This window comes from Sitophilus oryzae, unplaced genomic scaffold, assembly GCF_002938485.1.
Source record: "Sitophilus oryzae breed Bouriz unplaced genomic scaffold, Soryzae_2.0 scaffold_1974_pilon_pilon, whole genome shotgun sequence".
Lineage (NCBI taxonomy): Eukaryota > Metazoa > Arthropoda > Insecta > Coleoptera > Curculionidae > Sitophilus > Sitophilus oryzae.
The window spans coordinates 1,210,725-1,236,003 of NW_022146695.1; the positions used below are offsets into that span (position 1 = coordinate 1,210,725).

The 25,279-nt window shown below is 35.0% G+C and overlaps 1 protein-coding gene across 8 annotated transcripts in view; it reads left to right on the forward strand.

Moving 5' to 3' along the window:
* LOC115883686 (protein groucho) overlaps positions 1-25,279 on the forward strand; it is a 144,572-nt gene that overhangs the window by 56,886 nt on the left and 62,407 nt on the right. For all 8 annotated transcript variants that reach the window (XM_030902072.1, XM_030902074.1, XM_030902071.1 and 5 more), the window contains 2 exons: positions 5,663-5,760; positions 13,796-13,859. In XM_030902072.1, coding sequence (XP_030757932.1) covers positions 5,663-5,760; positions 13,796-13,859 — 162 coding nt within the window. The remainder of the gene's footprint in view (positions 1-5,662; positions 5,761-13,795; positions 13,860-25,279) is intronic.

Sequence of the window (25,279 nt, forward strand, 5' to 3'; positions counted from 1 at the left end):
TTGCCAAATTATTTTGCTGTTTTCCGCGTTACGTTGAAATAAATGATCTGGTCGTCATTTTTATCTATTTTTTTTATTTTCACTTGCAAATTTATACAGGGTGAGTCTTAAATAAGTGCATATATTTTTAGCGGTAGTATATTTCGATTGTGAGGTTTTTTTCGCGAAAAAATAATCTTTGAATTTGAAAATTTTGATTTTTTTTAGTTGAAAGCCATAATTTCGTAGTAATAGTAGTTTTTACTATAAATTGCCATATAACTATTTGTTATGGTACTAAAGAAAAAAAGTAGGTAATAATTTTGCTTTGATTTCAGTTAAAATATCGGTAGTGTTCCTATGAAAGCCAGTGGTTCCTTATAAGGCCAATAAAAAATTTGACGGTTGGCCTTGCTAGGATACATGGCCCTTACTAGGAACATTTACAAATCATGAAAATATGAACACTTACTTTTTAGTTATAAATACGTACCGGGAAAGTTGAAACAATGTTATATCTTTATAATATTATTATTTATAAGGGTTATTCAACTTTTTAGCAAAAAAAACATTTTAGCTTTACAAAGAACAAACCCATAAGAAAGCCATTATAGGTAATTTTTTCTTTTTGTAATATCATTCTAAAACGCATTGGCAACTTATTTGTTATCGATGTAATACTCATTATTATAATTTTTAAATAATTTCCATTAATATATTCTTAGTTATATGATTGTGTTCAAGGAATGTTCGTTGAATTTTTTAAAGAAGATTATAATATGTTAAGCATTTTATTTTTCGTTTAAATGACAGAGCTTTTTTTGTAGTTTTAGTAAAATCGAATATTTTGATTATTACAACTCTAGTTTTAAGTTGAACGACTGATTTATAAAATTGGCATTGTATGGAGCCTTGCTCCTTGCAAGGCCATTTGGAAGAGCTGAATAAAAGTTAAGTTTAATAAATAATGATTACAGCCAGAATAAACAAAAGTAGTGTATATGTTACACAATAAAACAAAGTGTTAATTAATAATTTGTTTCTTTCATTTATCCAGCAAATGAACTAATAAAAACTGTTTATTCATTACAGTGGCCTTCCATGGTCCACCCACCTTACAATCAAACAGCGAACAAAGATATAAGAAAGACCGTAACTTGTTCAACGCATCAGTTAAGGGCTTTTTCCTTAACACTGCAGAGAGAGTTTTCTTGCTAGTATTTTTTGTCTAAAGGGATACAACATTTAGAGGTATCACCCTGTATACCTAGATATCCTTTCTACTTATGTGAAAGAAAAGTTATGTGAAAGATCTGTTTTCGAAAATACACAGTAACACGAGCAGAACGGGAAAAAGAAACACAAAAAGACGCGGGATCTGCAAAGGTGACTGGCGGCATTCAAAGGGGGGCGGTTGCCTACCTACCGCCTCCCGTTTTAACCCCCGGCTTTTCTCCCTCCTCCCCTTCAATCCTCCAACAGACCGGTTGAGGTTTTATCGATTTTGCCGGTATCGGAGCTCTCGACGGAGGTTAGTTTATTGCTTTGGCGGGTTTACAAGATCGCTGTTTGCTCGACGTAAACCGTTGTAGGCGGTGGTGGGGAGAGGGGGGCGGTAGACGAATGACATTTCTAGGAGTGACGTGTACGGAAGACCCGGTTTGACGGGGGTTAGTTTGAAGGAATGTAAGGATGTATCGGGGAAAACTTAAGAAATGTGTTTTCTTTTATCTTTTATGTTTCTTATAAGGCAGGTTTGCGGTGGTATTAATAGTAGTTGTGTTTAGTGATGAGTGTTCTTGATTTAGTCGCATTGCGATCCGATTCAATTCATACGACTCGTTCGTTCAAATTTTATGGATCCGTGCTGGTCAGGATTCAATTGAACGAACCGTATTGTAAGTAGTGAATCAATTCTCACGACTCTTTGAATGAACGAGCCGTAAAAACGAACGAGTCGCTTTGCGATCCGATTCAATTCTTACGACTCGTTCGTTTAAATTTTATGGATCCGTGTTGGCCACGATTCAATCGAACGAACCGTATTGTAAGCAGTGAATCAATTCCCACGACTCTTTGAACGAACGAGCCGTAGAAAGGAGCGAGTCGCTTTGCGATCCGATTCAATTCTTACGACTCGTTCGTTTAAATTTTATGGATCCGTGCTGACCACGATTCAATGGAACGAAGCGTATTGTAAGCAATGAATCAATTCTCACGACTCTGAACGAACGAGCCGTAAAAACGAACGAGTCGCATTGTGATCCGATTCAATTCCTTCGATTCGTTCGTTTAAATTTTATGGATCCGTGCTGGCCACGATTCAATCGAACGAACCGTATTGTAAGCAGTGAATCGCAGTAGAAACGAACGAGTCGCATTGCGATCCGATTCAATTCTTACGACGCGTTTGTTCAAATTTTATGGATCCGTGTTGGTCACATTTCAATCGAACGAACCGTATTGTAAGCAGTGAATCAATTCCCATGACTCTTTGAACGAACGAGCCGTAGAAAGGAACGAGTCGCTTTGCGATCCGATTCAATTCTTACGACTCGTTCGTTTAAATTTTATGGATCCGTGCTGGCCACGATTTAATTGAACGAACCGTATTGTAAACAGTGAATCAATTCTCACGACTCTTTTAAAGAACGAGTCGTAGAAACGAACGAGTCGCATTCCGATCCGATTCAATTCTTAGGACTCGTTCGTTCAAATTTTATGAATCCGTGCTGACCACGATTCAATTGGGACCGTATTGTAAGCAGTGAATCAATTCTCACGACTCTTTGAACGAACGAGCCGTAAAAACGAACGAGTCGCTTTGCGATCCGATTCAATTCTTACGACTCGTTCGTTTAAATTTTATGGATCCGTGCTGGCCACGATTCAATGGAACGAAGCGTATTGTAAGCTGTGAATCAATTCTCACGACTCTTTGAACGAACGAGCCGTATAAACGAACGAGTCGCATTGCGATCCGATACAATTATTACGACTCGTTCGTTCAGATTTTATGGATCCTTGCTGGCCACGATTCAATTGAACGAACCGTATTCTAAACGGTGAATCGAATCTCACGACTCATTTTTAATACTCGTTCAATCTTCACTCACTTCTAATAGATTTTCTATTAAGCTGCCTACATCACTGTCTTACACGTTAAAATCCAGACCACACTTCTAAAATATCCAAAGCGTTATATTTATCAACCAGCGGCGAAGTTGATAATATCAACTTCGCCACTTGTTGTTGAATACGACCTTAGAGGTGAAACACCGTCTTGAAAATGGGCCAATATTAGGAGGAACAAAGACAAGTTGGACTTTTAATATCGTTCCACTTACACCTTCAGATATCAGTACATTTTACGAACTCCTCGTACAATTTAGCATGTAACCTCCGACCGAGAGAGCCTCGGGAGGGACGCTTGTCTGTCTGTCTTCTGTGTAAATTTATTAATCCGCGTTTAATGAAATCCCCGAAAGCCCGGGGGCGTCGCGACGACTAAAAGAGACGACGGGCGGCGGCAAACAGTCGAGGCTTATTTCGGAGATATTACTTGGGCGAAAACGGTAATCTGATCGCTTAAATAAATTATTTACCCTCGCAGTTTGCAAAAGCCTGCGAGATGGGTTTTGTTAGTTTTCTTTTTGACGGGGAGCCAAATTAGTTCGTTAAAAATGCCAACAAAAGGAATGAAAATAGTGTTTTTTTTTGCTAAAATCACATTACAGGCATTTAATAGTTTGTATATTGTTTTATTGAAGTAAAAATGATAATTTTTGTGGCGAGGTTGTACGTTTGATGGACGAGCGTTAGCTAGTATGGTTTGGTTTGGTTTCTCAGGTTTTTTTTCGTACAAAAATGCTTTATTTTTTATTGGATTACAAATCAAAAGTTGATTGTTTTATAAGCTAAATCTTAGGCTTTCTCTATGGATACAACTGACTAACGCAAGCGTTGCTAGGATATTCTATTAATTTTAATTGTGTTTTTATACATTGTGAAGGATCGTAAACTAAAAAATATAAAGTGTAAAAACTCATTTAGAACCTCGTAGTTAGTGGAATAGTTTACAATAATTCTCAAACCAACAGCTTGCTGTAGTTAGTGTATCCATAGAGAAAGCTTAATATTTAGCTTATAAAACAATAAACTTATGATTTCTCCAAAAAATCCTATATAGGTATTTCGCCAAAATGCTTAACGTTTTGGAAAGTTTCTATTTCCGTCGTCGGAAGCAAAAAAAATACAAAGAATGAAGAAAAAAACTATTTAAAATATTTAAATTGAACTATTCGAGAACACTTTAGTTTTTTAAAACAGATTCGTCTACAAAAATCGTTGGCGTTCTGTTAAAATGACATTATATCAAGTTAAACTTCAAAATTAACAATTACTACCTGATAACAATTACTTAATAAGGTAAAACCAAAAAGCCCCAAACTTCCTGTATGATTATTTTTAATTTTTACGTAGTATATTATGATCTTTAAAATCAAAGAAGCGATTGCCATACATTACTAACATCTACAGATGCATCACCAATACATTTATTTTTATTAGATTGTATTAAAAAAATTCTTTCATTATAATTTTGGCGTTATTAAAATTTATTCTGTGCCCTGTGTCCCATGAATGCTGACAAATCTTAGATTTGTGAAAATCTCCCTTTAAGATCTTTATGTTGTTTAATTCGAAATACCTATATAGGATTTTTTGGAGAGATGAATCCGCCAATTAGGTATAGACATTTTTTAAAACTTATGATTTCTAACCACAATTTCTCCTGACGGATGATAATCAAAGGCCAAAATTACATTCCTCGCAACTTTTGAAGTATAATTGATTAATGTAAGCATTCACAACGTCGAAATTAGTGGTAGCAATCTTCAATTAGTCGAAAAAGTTAACAAACTTTTAACTTTTTCCACTAATTGAACATTATTACTACTAATTTTGACGTTGTGAATGCTTACATTGATATTAGAGGAACAAACTTCTACGCTTATTGAAACCATTGATTTATTCCAGTAATTTTGAGGTTCTGAATGAATCTTAATTGAAATCACTACTTTATTCCACTAAGTGCGAGGTTCAGAATAAAGCTACAACATAACCTAACCTCTAAAAATTATTTTTCCTACCACTGCCACTGGCTAGCGACATACCGTGTTTTTAGTAAATTCTAAATTATTTTCTCAAAATACAAGGTTTCCAGGCAATGTGTAAAACCCATAGATAATAGTTTTCTTAATTTAAATATTTTCATTTGATCCTGAATACGTCCCTGGCTATTCAATTATTAAAACGGCCCGTTTCGTTGTGTACTCTCGCACACATACACATCAAACTCGGAGACACGATTTCGTGAACGATAAAATTAGCCATAATGAAGTCGTTCCGGGACTTAGCTCTCGCCAAATAATTATCGTGAAAGTTTTTAATGGCGGCTTACTTTCGTGGCCGATCGAATTATTGCCGAATACGGCCCTGCGCGGTGTTTCGTCGTCGCCCGTTGCGCGGTTTCGGCCTGAACAAAGGGAATTTAGTGAATTTCGACCCGAAAAGCTTATGTCTGTGTTATTAAAGCGATTGTCGAACAGGGACGGACGGAAAATTTTTGTTCATAATTTTTTTTTGGGATATTTAATTGAAATTGTATTTTTTTTTGTTACAGGGTCCGCCACCTCAGGGTGGTCAGTTAAAATTTACCATAGCGGACACGTTAGAAAGGATCAAGGAGGAATTTAACTTTTTACAAGCACAGTATCATTCGTAAGTATATTTTAACTTTACTAACAATAATTAATTATACGCCTATGCAATATACAGGGTGGTCCGAACTGTATTCCGGAAACTTCGGCAGCATATTCTCCAGATAAAAATGAGTAAAAACGTTCGTATAAATGTATGTCCTAAAATGCTGAGATTCGGAGATACAGGGTGTAAAAGTTTCTTTTTTATTTCGATTTTTTCAAAATAAGTAACGTCAATATTTCGATGAAAATTGGTATCTGGGAGTTTTTTGATATGAGAAATTTGATTTTGATATAAATATGACTCCTATTTGTAGGGGCACCACCTATATGTGTTTCAACTGTTTTGAAGTGCAATAACTTTTCGTCCGTACATGTATAAAACGACTGTTTCAAAAAATATACATTTTCGTGATTTTTTACATAAAAAGTATCTCTTGGTAAAAATCGCTACGAGCAATCGGTCTCAAGATATTTCGAATTGAAACAATCAATACATATATATTATGTCATTATTGACAAAAAAATAAACACGTTTTTTGACTGAAAATGATGATAAACAGTTTCTGTTGAACTTTTGGCACAAAAACATTTCAAATTTATGATTTCTGTCTAAAAACTATTTAGTCAACATGTTTAATTTATGTCAATTATGACAGGTATTGATAAATTCGATTCCAAATATCTGGAGAACCATTACTCCTAGCGATTTTTACTAAGAGACCTTTATTACGTAAAAAATGTCGTAAATGTATATTTTTTTACTCCGTAGTTTTATACAGGTACGGACGAAAAGTTATTACTCTTCAAAACAGTTAAAACACATGTAGGTGGCGCCCCCTACAAATAGGAGTCATATTGACATCAAAATCAAATTTCTCATATCAAAAAACTACCAGATACCAGATTTATAAATATACAGAGTGTTCCATTTGAAAAAACATAACTTTAGTTCATATTTTCCAAAATATTTTTTTCGTAGAAAAACAGACGCCACTGTATTCTACGTAAAAAGTTCTACAAGAATCAGTTTTCACCTTCGCGATATCATCGATAATAACAGAGATACGGGGGCTGTCCCAAATTGCAAAATTTTCGAAAAGACCCTGTAGCTTAGAAACGAAGAGGGCTGTGAAAATTTTGTTTGCAGTATTTTTCGTTTGACAAAAAATTGGGACAGGTTTGTGCAAACCGCATCCTCCTATCTTTGCTAATAACGGAGATATATCGCACTGCACTTGTGATTTATTTAAAGAAATGAATGTTTCAGGATACTCTTCTTTTCGAGTACGCCCCTGTCTATTCTCGTCTTGCTTCTCTCTCTTCGTTTCGGATTGTTCGCGCATTGTTTCGCGTCATCTCGCAGTCCGCGATCACCCGACCATGCCAATGAAATATTTAGTTCTTTTGTTCTTCCAGTTTATTGGGGTAATTGGCGGACTGATTGTTTCTCGGAGGAGAAACAGCTCGAGCGGGGGATTAAGGGGGGAAATGGGTATAATTTAGGATTTTTTCGTATTTAGGGAGGGCTTACATAGAATTGGGGTAATCATACAGTTTGACGAAGGACTTTTAATTGGGGATAATGACGGGTTTCACTGTCTGATTGTGAAAGACAATTTATATGATTGAAATTATATGGTTGTTCGTTGTCATTTTTTTGTAGCGTGTGATTATATTATTATGATATACTCTTATTATAATAAAAAGGAATTCGCTCTTTTTCTAGCTAGATCGTTTGCTTTTTCATTAGCTTCTATTTTGTTTTTGTTTTGCTTCCCAAGTGGAAACCAACTTAAAGCGAAACTCAAGAACTTTTGGAAGACTCTATCCGTAAACTGGAATGGGAATCTTCCAAGGATCTAAAGGAACTTGAATACATTTTTCAGAATTTACGACCGAAAAATATCGAAGATTTTCCTTGATTTAAGTAAAAACAATATTCGGATTGTCACGGTTTTTTTAACAGGACACTCTCCTGAAATGAACACCTCAATAGATTAGGTTTAACCGTCATCTATTCCAGAGGACAGTCCTCTTTTTGATCTCACTGTCCTCTTTTCTATCAGGTATTGAAAAAGTCCTCTTTTTTTACGTATCAAACTCAAAATCTAAAAAATATTCATCTATTGCCACAATGCTTTAAACAATTGTTAATCTGTGTCTTTCGCTACTTCCACTCGTTTGTACAGAAAAGAAAATGAAGAAATATTTGTGGAAGGGAAAAACAGTTTATGCTATGTTTTTAAAAAAGGTTTGTTGAAAATGGTTTGTTTTATTTTAAGAGTTTTGAGTATAAATATTTTTAAGAATGTAAAGGTGCGTATTCATTATCCGAACGAACGAACGAACGAATGAAAGTGCGGTATATTTAGACGGGGACCGAACGCATGCGGCCGTTCGTTCGTTCGTTCGTTCGTTCGCTCGACCATCCGTTTCGAGTCGGTACATCAAAGGCGTTCGCCAACAAATGCCTCCGGTCTTCTCGTGCGGTCCTATCGTGCGGTCCCCGTCCATACCACTAGCGAACATTCGTTCGTTCGTTCGTTCGTTCGTGCGGATAATGAATACGCACCTTAAGAAATACCATCAACCGCATACTGTTGACATAACTTTTTGGTAAATTCTACATATCAGGTTTCAAAAAATATTTCGCCTGCGCCTCTTTTTCATCCTCTCGTTCTCTATTTTTTATTTTGAAATCCACACCCACAGAATGGCTTCCAGTACTGAGTCACATCCCACCCCCAAGTCTGCGCCGCATAAATGCTCTGTACAGAGAGTTTAACACGATATTGGATAATAGAGAACTACCGATCCATACAGATATCGAGGATGCTAACCACAACCGTCTTCGATCCAGAAAACCACCCACCAAGACCGTACTAAATGCAATTGAAGACGAATGGAACATCACCGACGCTTGGTATCAGGAATGGACGTCGAAACAAAACAGTGACATGCCATGCATGCCTGGTGGCAATTCACCACCAGGTTTCGACTTACCAAGAAAAACCTGGTGCACGCTAAACAGAATTAGAACGCAGCATGGCAGATGCGCCTATACCTTACACAAATGGGGCAAGAGTCCAAGCCCCTCCTGCGAGTGCGGCAAAAATCAAACCATCAAACATATCGTGGAGCAATTAGCGATGAGAACTATCGAATGAATTAGACTATCGAATGGTTCCTGAATGAATGATTTCAACTATCGAATAGTTTTATTCGAATAAAATCATTCATTCATTTGTATACTAAAGCATATGTGACAACCTCGCCGTGCGACTAAATGGTTATCGTTGCGCCACGAGCCACGACTATCGAATGCTTTTGATAAATGAAATTTAGTATTCGTTTGATTTTTGTGTGCGTCAGTGCATTATTAGTTTTTCCAAATTTTTATAACTTCGTCTTGTAAATACTATGCTATTTTTGCGTTTATTAAAATATTTAAAATACTAAAATAGTAGTTTTTTTTAATTGACGATTGTGTGCGAAGTGGTCAAAATTTTTCCGAAAATTTGTGTGATTTTCTGTAGCCCGATCTTTCAATTATTTAATTTTATATGGTATATTATGGTTAGGTTAGATTGCATTTTTTAATGGGAAATTTTGAGAAGTAGCAATTTTTAAGAGAGATGAGATGAACTTACAATTAATTTTAAAATACATATTTGTATTTTAGATGTTTTAATAATATGAATTAGTTGAACTTAATAATGATATTTAAGTAATGTGGTTAAGTAAAAAAGGTTATCGAACTCAAATTTTGGGGTGATAAAATTAAATTGAAAGTTTTACACGTGCCAATTTTAAAAAAAAGTTAACAATGTTTGTATTTTGTTTATTCTAATTCACTTACAGTAGTTTTTTGCGAAGAAATATTTCATTTATTTTTAAAGTAAATGCCAGTAAAAGTAAATATTATTTTTAATATATAATTTAAAGCAATAAAAAGTAGTATAAATAATTTTGATTTCTAATTTTTTATTTATATTTTCCTTCCATTACACTGCATGCTTAGAAAATTAATAAATGTTTATATTTCATGATTTTAAAATTTGTTGTTAATATAACAAATTATTTCTGTAATTATTATTATTTAATAAACCAACGTTGCCATTTAGAGACTATATTATTTTTAAATAGGATCTAATATAAATACTTTTGACTTCTATTTGTTGTTTATATTTTGCTACTACTTAAAAAAATGTTTATATTATTAAATGATTTTAAATTTTGTTGTTAATAGGTATAACAAATTTTAACTGTTATTATTATTTATAAAACCAGTCTTTGCTTAAAAACATTAAAAATCATTTTTCTACATCCAAAATAAAAAGTATTATTGCAGTGTAACAACAGAATATTAATAAAAAAATGCAAAACATATATAGACATACTATCCCTAACTAACTAATGCTAAAGAATAATATTCTTTGCTAATACCAACTAATACGAATATATGGCAACAGCGCCCTTCATAATGTATTTTCTGTGTAAATACTAGCACCTCAATAAAAAAAAATAATGTGTCCTCATCTTTATTTGACTCCGCAAAAAATCAAAGATGCCAGCTTCTTTCATAGCATTGCCACCGACCGCTGTCGGGTTTCTCGGTAAGAAACCTACGTCGCCGGGCGACAACTAAAATCCAGTTAATATTTTATTATAATCGATCCTAACAAATAAATGAATTTCATAAATGAATGAATTTTATAAATTAATGGTTTTTGCTGCCGAATTACTAGAATACAATATTTCAAGGCAGATGACGCATCTATTCGATAATTTTTATTCGAATAGTTTTCAACGAATGTTTTTTTACTAGCTATCGAATTATTCGAATGAATTGCAACTATCGAATGTTTCGATAGTATTCATTCGATAGTTCCCACTACTAGGAGCAATGCCCCGAAACGGCTTATAACGGCAGACCAGAAGATTTCCTGTTGGCAACTCCAGAATCAATAGATTATATAAATTTGTTAAATGTTCGTTTGTATTTGTTTTTCTTTTTGTCATATACGTACTTTGTGTCTTGATATGCCATACGCTAAATAAATTTTATTTTGAAAGTTGGGAACCCTGCAGTAGATTGAAGCTAAGAAAGAACGGAGAATGCAGATTCTGCGTGGGGAAAATGGGGAAACATCAGAACACCTCATTACTGAGTGCACCGAGACGACAACCATTCATGCCATAAACTTTGGTACGACTGATTTCGGAGTTGAAGCACCAACCTCTGTAAAACCGTCTCAGATACTGGCTTTTGTCAAAGCCCCGAAACTGTAATGTGTTATAACTCAAGAAAGGGGGACACAATAGATCTATAAGGTCGCGGTATTAACCCCCCCCCCCCCCCTCGCAAACAACCTCTACAGCTACAATAAACAGTAGTATAGAAGAAGAAATTATGACAAATTTCTTCATTTTGATGTTTGATGAAACAAACTTTTCTGCCATACTACTTTTGATGAATGCATTTTTGACTGAAGAATTTTTGGATGTTGGAATTGGAAAAATGAAAAACAGTTCATTTGAGGTATTTCAGGCTGTTTTTACTCGTATCAACTCATTTTTAATGGATCGTGTCTCTTGCTGGGCATATATATTTTAATTGTGTAAACTTTGATATAGGGATTGAGAGTTTTGTTGTACATGTAGATTGTATGGGAGTTATGTTAAGTTAAAATGTCTAGAGAACATTTATCTATGATCTAGAGCCAACATACTTATTTTAGAGCTGGGCAAATGAAAAAGAGTAGAGTGGGAAAAAATCAATATTTTTAATGTTACCGATCTTGCGGTAATATTATGTAATATTATCAAAATTACCGGTAACATTACCCCTGTAATATTACTCTTTACATCACTAGGTGTTACATTTAGACATTTAGGGCTTCATGTACATTTATTGAGGACCCGCCACTGCCTGTACTTCATCGACGTAGTAACAACAAGCAACATTAATGATAATAGATAGGAAGAAGAAACGTAAAAAGAGCACGTTACGTCTAATGATAGATCTAGAATCAATTACAGCCAATGCAGTTTATTTTATTGTCTGAAACTCGCTCCTTTCATCGCATCTCGCCTTTTCCTCTCGCGTCCCACTTCAAATACAGTGGCGTACAGTACTGGTTAAAGTGATAGAAATAGCATAAGTAATTAATTATGTATTGTGTGTTTGGAAACTTTCTATCCTTTTTTAATCTTTCTATAATTTCCCGGGCCGTTTTTTTTTCGATCATACGGTATATCTTAGGTAACGGAAATAAGATAAAAAATGTTTATTGCGACTATTTGTTGGATTAGTAATTAGTTGATTTATTATATGTTATAACATGAAAAGTAACATTTTATTTGGTTTGAGGTAGGCAACGCATATATTTTCCTACATTATATGCACGCCACTGGTCATATATAATTATTTAGAAACTAACTGCCAATTACGGAAGTGAGGAACGGCGATACTGGCTAAGAAAATAATCATAAATAATAATAGAGATTTATCGGACTGGCGATGGCCATTGTTTTTCGTGAGAAATTCGCATCGGTAATTGCTTTCTAGTAATGAAAAATCGTCTGTCTGCACTTAAAATACCATCCATCTATGTCTTATTCTGGTTGTAATAGACTCAATATACACGGTGTCTCTTAAATAACGGCGCCTTTCTCACGAAGAGACCTAGAAGAGAACAAAATTTCAATAACTGATATTATTTTGCTATTCTAATAAATTATTGTAGATTTGTAGATTGTATGGGATAGATATTTTTATATCCCTTTATTTTATCTCTTTATCTTTTATATCCCTTTATCTATTGTGTCCTCCTCTCTTGAGTTATAACTCATCATACAGTCTCAGTTTTTTGACAAATGCCAGTATTTGAGACGAGTTTACGGAGGTTGAGATAACATAGTTATCTGTACCAATAACTGTAAACTAGTGTAAACTATCCAATAAGACGTACGTTCATCAAATTTTAAAGTATGATTACGAGTCTCACTTCCACTCGTTTGTAGGTATACGGTATACGTCAATATATTCATTTCCTATTTCATTTCCTCTCATGACAAGGATTGCAGTGACGTCAAAATTGATGTCGCGAAATTAATGATTTTATAGACAAATTAGACCCGTTAAATCTGTTTAAAAACTGTAAAGTATTCAGGACTGTTCAATCGGCCAAATTTGTCCATTGAAACTGCAGTCTTTGCTGACATAGGAGGAAGTGAAATTGGAATTGAAAAATATTCACGTATGCAAACGAGTGGAAGTGAGACTGATCTACAGTGACGTTATTGAGCATTGAAATTTGGCCAAAGTATGTATTATGCATTATTTAAGGGATTAAGCAATGCTGCCTACCGTTTTTGGCTATTGTCTATTGATCCTTCACTCATAACCCAGTTAATACTTTTGACAATTTACTGAACACCTAAACACTGATGACGGAAAATTATATTTATCAGTTGAAAAAAAAATGAAAGTACATTTGCGGTCTCTTTTGATGTAACTTAGATAACTTAAAAGCAAAAAAAAATCAGCTTTTGTTAGCTGATTTACTGTTCTGCTATTACTTTTTATACGAAATATGCAAATTTTCAAAAGGTGTAACTCAGGCGATTGTGGTGTAGCTGTGCAATCATTGAAGCAAATGTGTAGCAAAGTACACAATTGTGTAGCTTGTGGCAACCCTGAGAGGCACTCGACTGGGAGCTCCCCCACCAACGGCAAGATCTTGCATCTCCTAGAAGAAAATAACTATTTATAGTGGTATTGGAAAAAACCTATCCCTAAACAATGGACGTCAAAATTTCATAGCAATTTTTTTATCAAATTTTTAAATTAATCAGATCTAGGCACATCTGATTTTAGATTTCTCTTAAATTTACGAAACTAATTAAAATCTCATCAGTCGTTGACGGAGACCACTTATGTCAGAGATTAGAATCAAAAAACAAACAAAAGAGAGAAAAAGAAATTCCCTTGTTACCTGCAATTATCGAATAATAGCCGTCATTAACTATTGTCTCCTTTTTTTCAGGTTAAAATTGGAGTGCGAGAAATTGGCAAACGAGAAAACCGAAATGCAAAGGCACTACGTCATGGTAAGTCATTAAAATGGGGTCATTTGCATGACTGCGATAGTAATCTGTGGCTACATTGTTACACAGGGTCTTTAAATAAAAGAAACATTAATATTTTCTAGGGTTGTTTTTATTAATTTCGTACACATTGTGGTTAGAGTATAGGGATGGCAATGATATATCGATATATATTTATTATCGATATATGTATACAAAGCTGTAGCTGAAATTTTTAGATTAGAACAAAAGAGGTTATTTTTGTTTTTCTATCACATTAGGACGTCAAAATGTGGTAGACAAACAAATAAAAAGAGACTAGCAAATTAAATGGCAAAGAGAGGGACAACGTTCCCGTAGCGCAACTCAGAACGCAAAATTTCGTTCTATTTATGTTGATCTGCGCATTGCGTCTATTGGGCTCACTATCTCATTCTAATATAACAAGAGAGAAAGAAGCAGTCATATAAAACGTAATTTCTAAATAGAAATTAGAACAATCACCTTTCGTTTTCGTTATCATGACAACCAAGATGACGACATCATGACAATTCGTCATGTTTGTTAATTTTTCTTTTGGTGATTTACCTTTTTTTCTAAACTCTCCATTTTATTGACTTATGAATATGGATAGCGAACAAATTCCTTTGTTCCATATAGGTATTTATATTTTGTTACTTATAATTTTCGGTTATACTATTTGTTATTTTATTTGCTGCAGGAGCCAGTATCATCTATTTTTTATATGTATTGGTGCCCCCTTTCTCTGATAGATATGTTAAAGACACCCGGTAAAATAAAAGTAAGTAGTTATATTTATCATCTTATTAAGAAAAAAGTACAAGTAGTAGTGTCCAAAATATTTCGAACCTCTCATAACAAATTAATACAATTAATTTTTTTAATTTTTTTGGGTAGGTAGTTTATAGCTGGTTTATAGTAACCAGAAACTTTATTAATATACCTATTTTACTTTTCCAACTTTTTAAACTTACAAATGTTTCAGGATCATGATTCTCGTAAAGTCTTCTTTGCTTGGATATTCACTTTGTTATTGCAATTAGGCAGTTTTTTCGAAAATGAGATTTTTAATGCCCTTTAAAAAAATTGGCCGATCGTTTCCTGCAACAGTCAGTTCTTTTGCATTTAAAATTGGTGGATGGGTGGAATAAACACTGTTATTTTTTGTTATTATATTATAAAAAGTTTACTTATTTTTATGTATAAATAAATATGTTTATAAAACAGTACAATTTTTGATTTTTTTATAATTTCCTTTATAATAGTAGTATTCTTTCGTTCTGAAAGAAACTGCAAATTTTCACATAAACTGATTTATTCCCTATACCACGTTCCCTTTACGTGGTATAGGGAATATAATCAGTTTAAGTGAAAATTTTCAGTTTCAGAATGAAAGAATACTACTAATAATGGCTAATTTAAATTTTCCGCCAGCCAGAATGAGCGATAATGTCTTACGATACGTTTTATACCTATCTCTTTCTTTTTAATATAAAGCACATAATAAAGAAAGATAGCAATAAAGACGTACGTGCTGCCATGGTCCTGCTAATTGGTTTCAAAATTGTTATTCTGAGTTGCGCTACGGGAACGCGGTCCCACTCTTTACCATGAGATTTGTCAGTCTCTTTTTATTTGTTTGTCTATGGTTGAATCTTTGTTTTTCACATTTCCGAAAAATTTTCGTAAAAAATCACAAATGTTTTAAGGTGAATTTATAGAGAAAATAGAGAGGTTATTATTTTACAGTTTTCTCGCAAAATAGCATAGCAAATGGCTGAAATTGAGTAATATGGAAATTATTTAAAATCTATGATTTGTGAGGTCAACATCAATATTTCTCGGTGATTATGTACCCTCATTACTACAACGAAACTTAACGTCTTTACTAGCCTTATAAGACTATCTATATACGTGTAAATTATTGATTGTATGTAAACGTATATTAAACAAAAAAAAATCATTAAGAAGGAATATAAAGCTCAAAACGATGTAGGTATATATTTTTCTGTGTTGTTGGCCCCCATCTACGTGTAGGTATTAAACGAAGGGGAACAAAAGAAATAAACTAAAAACCCATTTGGCATCGCGTTACGATTTATAAGTAACGAACGCGTACAGCAAATTATTTTCTGATATATTACTGGCTCGCAATATTCATTCGTACCGGGTGGTACTCTGCCAATTGATCACAAAATGTGCCAATGTAAAATTATTGGATATGTTCACAAAAAGCGGTAATTTTCAACAACTTTTTGGGGTATAAACTTTTTATTTTTTTCTGAAATATATTCACTTATTATAGTAATAATTATTTTTATGGACATTCCATTAGTAACTATTCCTGAAATTTTGTGTTAGTATAAAAGTATGGTTTTTACATATTTTTTTGTCATCATTACTATTATTTTAAACTCTGAGATAATAATTGTTATTATTTCGATCTGCTATAATATGGCCGCTATAACCGTTTTATAGTTTTTTAAACTATTATTATTTTGTTTTACTCAGATACTCAGGTATAGTTTTTCAAAGTTAATTGGACTGGTTTGAGGCTCTTAATTTAGGCGATGTCTTTATCGGCATTCTTCATTAAATCTTAAACGAGTTCAGTTGACTTTGGAAAGACTGTACCAATAGTTAAGTAGTAATTGTGAATTTAAACTATGATTTTATCTAATGACAGCTTTATCAGTATGTCAAAAATTAAGTACTTGATTTATATTTTTTAAATTAGTTGTTTTTCTTGTATGCGACGTCTATAAAAAATATACCTCTTGAAAAGTTAAGTACTTTTGTTTCGATTACAGTTGAGTGTTGGAACCTTTGGTGTTACAACAGCAACATAAAACACTAATTCACCAGAATAAAGCCTTTGTTTAAATGTAAAGTGTTTTGATGTATTATAGTGAATTAGTGTTTTATTTTACTTTTGTTTTGGTTAATTTTGTATTTAAGTTTAAACTCGTAAGAGTCAGTCAAATATTTGCACCTTGGATTTTTAGTCAATTGGCTCTTAATTGATTTTTAAGTGTTTTTAGTAATGATCATAAACATATGCTATAGATAAACAACCATATATATTGATTTGACTTGATCCAAGATATTTTACTCACTAAAGTAAGTAGCAGGCTATGGAAAAACACGGATTACCAGTAAATGTCAAATAGAGATGCTTGTTGTTAGTGTCAGTCGTTTTCGTCCTTTTATTATATCAAAAATATGCAACGTGCACGTGAAACAAGAAATCTTTCTGGCTAAGAATGTGCTCAAGCACTAATATTGTCTGAGGAAGGTTGGAGCTACCGAAGAATTGGTGAACGATTTAATATAACTCAACCATTTCACGAGTTATACAACGGTATAGAAATATTGGGAGTAATTATTGCAGGCCGGGACAAGGCAGGAATCGAAGAACCAATCCGATTCAGGAACGTTTTTTAAAACTCAACATTAAGACAACGTTTCGTAACAGCTCGGACCCTTCAAATTCAGCTCAGAAAGACTAATGGTCTACAAGTTTGCACAGAAACTAGCATCTCTATTTGACATTTATTGGTAATCCGTGTTTTTCCATAGTCTGCTACTTACTTTAGTGAGTAAAATAGAAAAATGTTAATTAAAACCAATATTAAATCATGTCATCCTATAAAACGTTGTTTCTCGTGTGATAAGGCAGATAATGGAGTAATTAAAAAACCAAAATGTAAAAAAAAGATAACGCTAAAATGTGATTTCAATTTTAACTTGATACTGTAACTGATCAACTCTACAGGGTGTCACAAATTTTATTAAAAAAACACATTATAATTGCTACACCCGGTATGAGTATAAAAAGGGTTCCTATCAAAATACAGTTAGTATAGCAACATTGTGGAAAGAATAACCTATCATTCAAAAAAAAAGCGACCAAATCGGATAAGTGGTTTTGATAAAAAATTAACTTAAACTTTTGGTAATTTTTTTGTGGTGCGTTAATTTATTGGAAGAGATTTCAGAGTTTACAAAAACCCGTATAGAAACTCTAATTCTGAACACCCTGTATATTTCGTCTGCTAGTTATTCTCGCTAGATTTACGATTATTAAATAACGAAATGAGTTTCGCACGTGGGCGTAGGGTACTATATTCCGTATGGTACTTATTATTAAAAACGAATTAAATAAGAGAAAACGAACACAGAAATTCATTTCGCCTCAATGGATGAAGCTTCGTCGTAAATCGTTTTGTGTTTGCGAGGGGAGAGACCCTTCATTGTGGGCTTTAAATTAGACAAAACATTCAGGGGAAGATGGGGTCTTGTTGGTTTGTGTTTTACATCGTTTATTTTTTAATGTTTTCTATTGTCGTTTGATTATCAATTGATTTTTTTGTCGTTGTATGTAACTGCGACATTTTTCTGCGTTCGATATACCAACAGCTTTTACTTTGTTTATTTTCTGATTTTTCTGAATTTTTTTGTGACACGCGAATATTTAGTTGTTGTACAGTATTTTCCTGTAGTTTACGCTGCGTATAATTACATTTTTCTGCGTTTGTTATATAAATCAGCGAAACCTCTTTCTCTGAAGAAGCTCAATTTTGGCATACAGGTTGATTCTAGGGTGTAGAGGTTCGATAAGAAGGGGTTTTTCGAAATTCCAGTTCCAAGGGGGTGAAACCATCTCTCAAATATTACAATACAAGTTTCCGAAAAACGCTTGGACACGTATATTTTATTTTGTCTTTTACATATTTTAATATTTTTTAAAAATGTATACAGAGTGTTTCGAAAAATTAATCACGATCCTGCTTAAAGCGCTTGACGTAAAAAGCTGATTTTTGAAAAACGGATTGACTAAAAACCGGTGAGTTTTTCGTAAAAACTCTTAAACACGTATATTTTATTTTGTTGTTTTACATATTTTAAGATTTTTTAAAAATTTATACAGGGTGTTTCATAAAATATGACCATTGAGTAATCACGATTCTGGTTAAACTGCTTGACGTTTAAAGCTGATTTTTGGCAAACGGATTGACTGTGGGGTGTAGAGGTTCGATAAGGAGGGGTTTCTCGAATCTCAAATTCCAAGAGGGCGAAAACGCCTCTCAAATATTACAATATTTGTTATTTAAAAAACGGTTAGTCTTTCCGGAAAACGCTTGGACACGCATAATTTATTTTGTTTTTAAAATATTTTGAATTTTTTTAAAAAATCATACAGGGTGTTCCAAAAAGTTGGATAATTGATTAACCACGATTCTGCTTAAACTGCTTGACATAAAAAGCTTATTTTTGCCAAACGGATTTTTCGAAAGTCAAATTCCAACGAGATGAAACTACCCCTCAAATATTACCAAGTTATATAATAATATCGCCATATTGTTTTTTCTCATGCTGATATAAATGTGAGAAAATTTTATCCAGTTTGTATGTTAATGGAAATTCTTGCTTTGCTTTATCATCACCATTACAAATGATTAATTCGACGCGAACGAAGTCGCAGGTACATACTAGTTAAAAGTATATAATAAAAATGATCCCAGTAGTATTCCAATACTAAAAAAGATCGTTAAAAAAGCTCCAAAATAAAGCTCAACTCGGAGATTTAAAAAATAGGAGTATTTTTTAAGCTGTTCTGTCAGAATATTAAAAGGAACGGTGAATAGGTAGATGTACATTAAGGAAGCGAGAATAACCGAAAAAAAGATGTCACGCTTAGCAGCAACACGGCGTTCTCTCCCGATAATCATCTCGAAAAAAACATTGTTTCAACGCCTCTTCATGCCGCTCGACAACAAAATGGTTTACGCCTGGGTGCTCTAAATAATTACGACAAGAAAGCGGGCGTCCTCTCTTGCCTTGGGACATTTTTTTTTAATTTCAGACTCGAAAAATATGACACCGCAAACGAATCCGAGTATTTTACTGCTGTACCTGCTGTAGGGATTCGTTTTTTTAAGTTTTGTTATTGTTGAAAGTTTAACAAACAACATATACAGGGTTGCCCGAACTGTATTCCGGAAAATTTGGCATCATATTCTGCAGATAAAAATAAGTAAAAAAGTTCGTATAAATGTATGTCCTAAAATGCTTAGTTTTGAAGTTGTATGTATGTATGTACGAGGCATGTTTTTTAAGTAAGTACCGTTTTGGAATTAAAAAAAAACGTGCAAAGATATCGCGATAATTTTATTTTTACATGAAAGCCTGTACCTTAATCTACTTTTCTACATAATTTCCGTGAATATTGAGGCACTTTTCATAACGTGGCACCAGTTTTTCAATACCCTCCTCATAAAATTCTGCCGCCTGACTGGTTAACCACTGTATCACAACTGTTTTGACTTCGTTAGCGTCTTGAAGACGCTGACCGCCCAGGTGTTTCTTCAAGTGCAGGAATAAATGGTAGTCACTGGGCGCCAGATCAGGGCTGTATGGAGGATGATCTAGAGTTTCCCATTTAAAAGATTTGATGAGATCTTTGGTCCGATTAGCCACATGTGGACGGGCATTGTCATGCAGCAAAACAATACCCTTACTCAACTTGCCACGTCTTTTGTTTTGGATTGCACGGCGCAGATTGTTCAATGTCTCACAATAAGATGCTGCATTGATTGTCTCATTGCGAGGCAGAAACTCCACTAGCAATACTCCTTTTCTGTCCCAAAAAACTGTGCACATGATTTTCCGGGCAGAAATTGTTAGCTTAAACTTCACTGTTTTGGGTGATGATGAATGTCGCCATTCCATGGACTGTTGTTTCGATTCTGGTGTGACGTAGGCCACCCATGTTTCGTCACCAGTAACAATTTTGTCTAAAAAATCTTAACCTTCATTGTGGTACTGCTCAAGGAAAGTCAATGCACTGCCTAAACGTTGGGTTTTGTGTAAATCCGTCAACATTTTCGGAACCCAACGTGAACACAATTTCCGGTAATTCAAGTTCTCGGTCACAATGCGATATAAAACACTACGAGAACATTGAGGAAAGTAGTCGCACAATGATGAAATTGTAAAGCGTCTGTTTTCTTTCACCTTTTCGTCCACTTTCTGCATCAAATCTTCATTAACGACCGAAGGACGCCCACTCCGTTCTTCATCATGCACATTTGTGCGGCCATCTTTAAGTGCTCTCCCCCATTTCCTTACCATTCCATCACTCATAATGTTTTGTCCGTAAACTTCACAGATCTCACGATGAATATCGATCGATTTTACGCCTTTAGCACTAAGAAATCGTATGACAGCTCGTACTTCACAATCGGCGGGGCTCACGATTGTCGGAGGCATCTTAAACACTCAATAAACAACGTATACAATGAAGAATCAGACTGTACTGGCGTCTGTGCATAGACAAGAGATGTAGGTAACCAGCGCGCATGCGCGGAACGCCGACCGTAGTGCTGCGGCGGCGGAATCGCAAAACGGTACTTACTTAAAAAACATGCCTCGTAGTTTTGGAGATACAGGGTGTAGAAGTTTCATTTTTATTTCGAATTTTTCCAAATAGTATCTGAAGTAACATCAACATTTAGATGAAAATTGGTGTCTGGGAGTTTTTTGACATGAGAAATTTGATTTTGATGTCAATATGACTCCTAATTGTATAGGGCGCCACCGACATAATTTTTAACTGGTTTGAAGAGTAATAACTTTTCGTCCGTACCTGTATAAAACTATTGAGTAAAAAAATATATATTTACGACATTTTGTACCCAAAAAAGGTCTCTTGGTAAAAATCGCTACTAGTAATGGTTCTCGAGATATTTGAACTGGAAATTATCAATACGTCATCGTTGACATAAATTAAGCATGTTGACTAAATAGTTATTAGACTGAAATCATAAATTTGAAATGTTTTTGTGTCAGTAGTTCAACAGGAACTGTTTTATTATTTTTTCGCGGAAAAATTTATGATTGTTATAAAAAAATTAAAATTTCCCAAATTTTTTATTTCAGTCAACTATACTCAGCGTGTTTATTTTTTGTCAATAATGACATGTATCGACTATTTCCATTCGAAATGAATTGAAAACGTAGCGATTTTTACCAAGAGACATTTTTTACGTAAAAAGTCACGAAAATGTATATTTTTTGACACAGTCGTTTTATACAGGTACCGACGAAAAGTTATTACTCTTCAAAACAGTTAAAACACATGTAGGTGGCGCTCCCTACAAATAGGAGTCATATTGACATCAAAATCAACTTTCTCATGTCAAAAAACTCCCAAACACCAATTTTCATCCAAATCTTGACGTTACTTCATAAATTATTTGAAAAAAAACGAAATAAAAATGAAACTTCTACGCCCTGTATCTCCGAAACTAACCATTTTAGGACATTTATAGATTTATACGAACTTTTTTACTTATTTTTATCTGCAGAATATGCTGCCGAAGTTTCCGGAATACAGTTCGGACCACCCTGTATTCAGGGAATCTCTCGTGGGGAAATTCGTCACGTAAAAATAAGATTTATTAACATAGGCCCGATTCTGCTGTTTCCTAGCTACAAGGTGTTACAGCTAGGGTTGCCAACCGTCCTCTATTCCAGAAGACAGTCCTCTTTTTGTACTCACTGTCCTCTTTCACGTATTGAAAAAGTCTCTTTTTTACACACCAAACTCAAAATCTAAAAAAAATATTCGTCTATATCGCCACAATCTTTTAAAGAATTGTTAATCTGTATCTTGCGTGACTAAATATTTCTCAAACCAAAATCTCTTCCAAAACCAATCAGCCGGCGAACCTTCATCCCTAATAGACCCGACAGCCGATCGACACGTACACCCCGAGAAACTACCCTTATAATTAGCCCAGTTTCGTTAATAGGATTGCGACCGCCGCGTCCGTTCCGAGCCAGTCTCCCCCTCAGTCCTTCACCTTTTCCCCCGTCTCCCCCTCTACACTATACACGTTCCGCCCACCTTTTAGCCCTTTTGCGCGCGTTTTGCGGTGTAAATAGCGACGTTTGTCGCGCGAAATCGGCGTTTCCGAAGAGACGCCGCACGTCGGATATGGTCGATAGAGGCTTTAGGGGAGACGCGGTCCAAAATAGAACGGCAGGTAGTTAGCCCAATCATTGTAGATTTTTTCAACAGGAAGATTAGAGAGTCGGAACTTTTGATGCAACCTGTTTATTGCGTTCATGTGCCGGTTGTACGGCACCCAGGTTTCGCTTCCATATAGCATGGTGGGGATTATTATTGCTCGGTACACTGCAAGTTGCGTTTTTGTGCTCAAGTCATGATTGTAGAAAATCCTGTCTCTTATTTTCCAGAATGCTCTTGAGGCGCTGCTAATTCTGTGCTGAATTTCAGAGTCGATATTTGCTTTTTCCGAAATCAAACTGCCAAGATAATTGAATTCCGCTATATATTCCAGTAGTTCGTCGATTTTCATAGCACTGTTATGATTTTCCGGGGGAGAGCATATGATTTTAGTTTTATGGATGTTCAGCTTAAGGCTCAAAGCCTCGTATGCCCAGGTATACGTGTTCAGCATTTCTTGTAATTACTGTAACGTTTTTGCAACTAGAGCGCAATCATCAGCGTATTGAAGTGCGCTGTGATGAATTTTGTACGTGTTTTTGCCCTGAGTCTTTATGTTGAACAGTCCGCCGTCACACCTGTATCTAACACCCATTCCTCTTTCCTGCAGTTTGCTGTCCACTATAATAGAGAGCGCTGCGATGAATATGTTGAATAGGAGAGGAGCTAAGATCCTGCCTAACTCCTGTGTTTGTCAGGAAGGGATCGCTCAGTGACCCATGATGGCGACACTCTCGACTTATTATAGAGGCTTTTACACACTGTAAGAAATTTGTTGGGTATTCCGAACTTTTGCATAATTGCCCAAAGTGCATCTCTGTTTATAGAGTCCAAGGCTTTTTTTAGGTCGATAAACTTTACTTTGCTGCTCCTTTACTTTCTCCTGTAGTTGACGGACGAAGAATAAGGAATCAACGATACCGCGGTTGGTGCGAAAGCCCGTTTGCGATTCTGGCAGGATTTTTTTTCTATATGTGGATGCAGGCGGTTTGACATAATTATTTTGCAAGAATTTTTCCTCCGATAGCCAATAGTGAAATTCCCCAGAGCATTCTTTAGAACTTGTGTATAAGTAATTTTGTAAAACAATATTATTCATTGCTGTTAACATAAAGTATCAAAACTGACTTGGTTTTACACGAGATCTCACAACTCTGTTGTGGTAGAGCTGCGTTCCGAAACTCGCGGCATTTTTTACATTTTATGTTTTATCATTGGGATTATTATCATTCCCAGAGGGACTTTACTAACAGATGCTTCGAAATAAATATTTTTCTACAACAAAATAACACTCCACTTCTCCTTATCTCCCTTTGACCGTTCTCCTCCCGTTCGTTCCTTTGAAAATCTGTCGAATCGGGATTTACGGACACGGGATAATCCGTGGACGGGTCGCTCCCCCGTCGGTTCGTTCCCTCTCCCTCGGGAGCAGGGATCGAAAGCGTCAGCGGGTGGTCTAGAAGAGGACAGGGGAAGGGGGGAAGGTTGTAGTGGCAGCCCGAGGGACTGCGACCGGACGTGACGCGACTACGGTATTTCGAAATTAGATTGTTACATGGAAACAATATTAGCTCGTCTTCAAACTTTATTCTTGACGACCGAAGAGGATCGAGGGGTGAGGAGGGTTAGAAAGGGACAGTAGGGGAAGGTGGCGGTTCGAAATGGGATCGTGTAAAAGGGGGTTGTTTGAGTTGGGAATGAAAGGGTTATGTGTGAGATTATGTGCGGTGAAATGATGATTTTATGGTATGAAAGTTTATATTTTAATTAGGCGTTTAATAACGGCTTTATGTGCTTCTAATTTGATGAGTTGTTTAATAAATTTCTTTCAAAATAAATAGTATATTAGTGTGATATCTTTCACAGACAGCCAAGCAGTGATAAAGGCACTCGGTTCCACGGAGGTCAATTTTAGACTTGTGTGCGCGTAGCAATGTTACGTTAGCCTAGGTACTAGGGCACGAGGGTCACAAGGGTAACGAAAAGGCAGATGAAATATCTTATATTGTGTCTGTAGTAGGCGGGTATCTGTGTGGATAGGTAATAAACTTCGCATTTTCTCTCTGACTTGGCAAGATTGTCATAAAGATTCACTGCGAGAGATGTAGGCATATATACTAACGGCTGGCAAAGGTTAGTCTTGGGTCGAGATTTCCGTATGTAAGAAGAGTACAATGCGTTTATAATGTACTGGACAAAGAGAACAGTAAAAACGTTTCTAAACGTATGAAATAAACAGAGGATCTGTGCACATTGCTAAGAAACGTGGAAGGAGATACAGCATATTTGTCGTGGTCGATTGGTCGACCCATTAGGTACTTTAAATTCTAGATGAGGGCGTATATCATGCTTTCAGCTTTACGATTTAATTACGTCTCGTGATACTTTA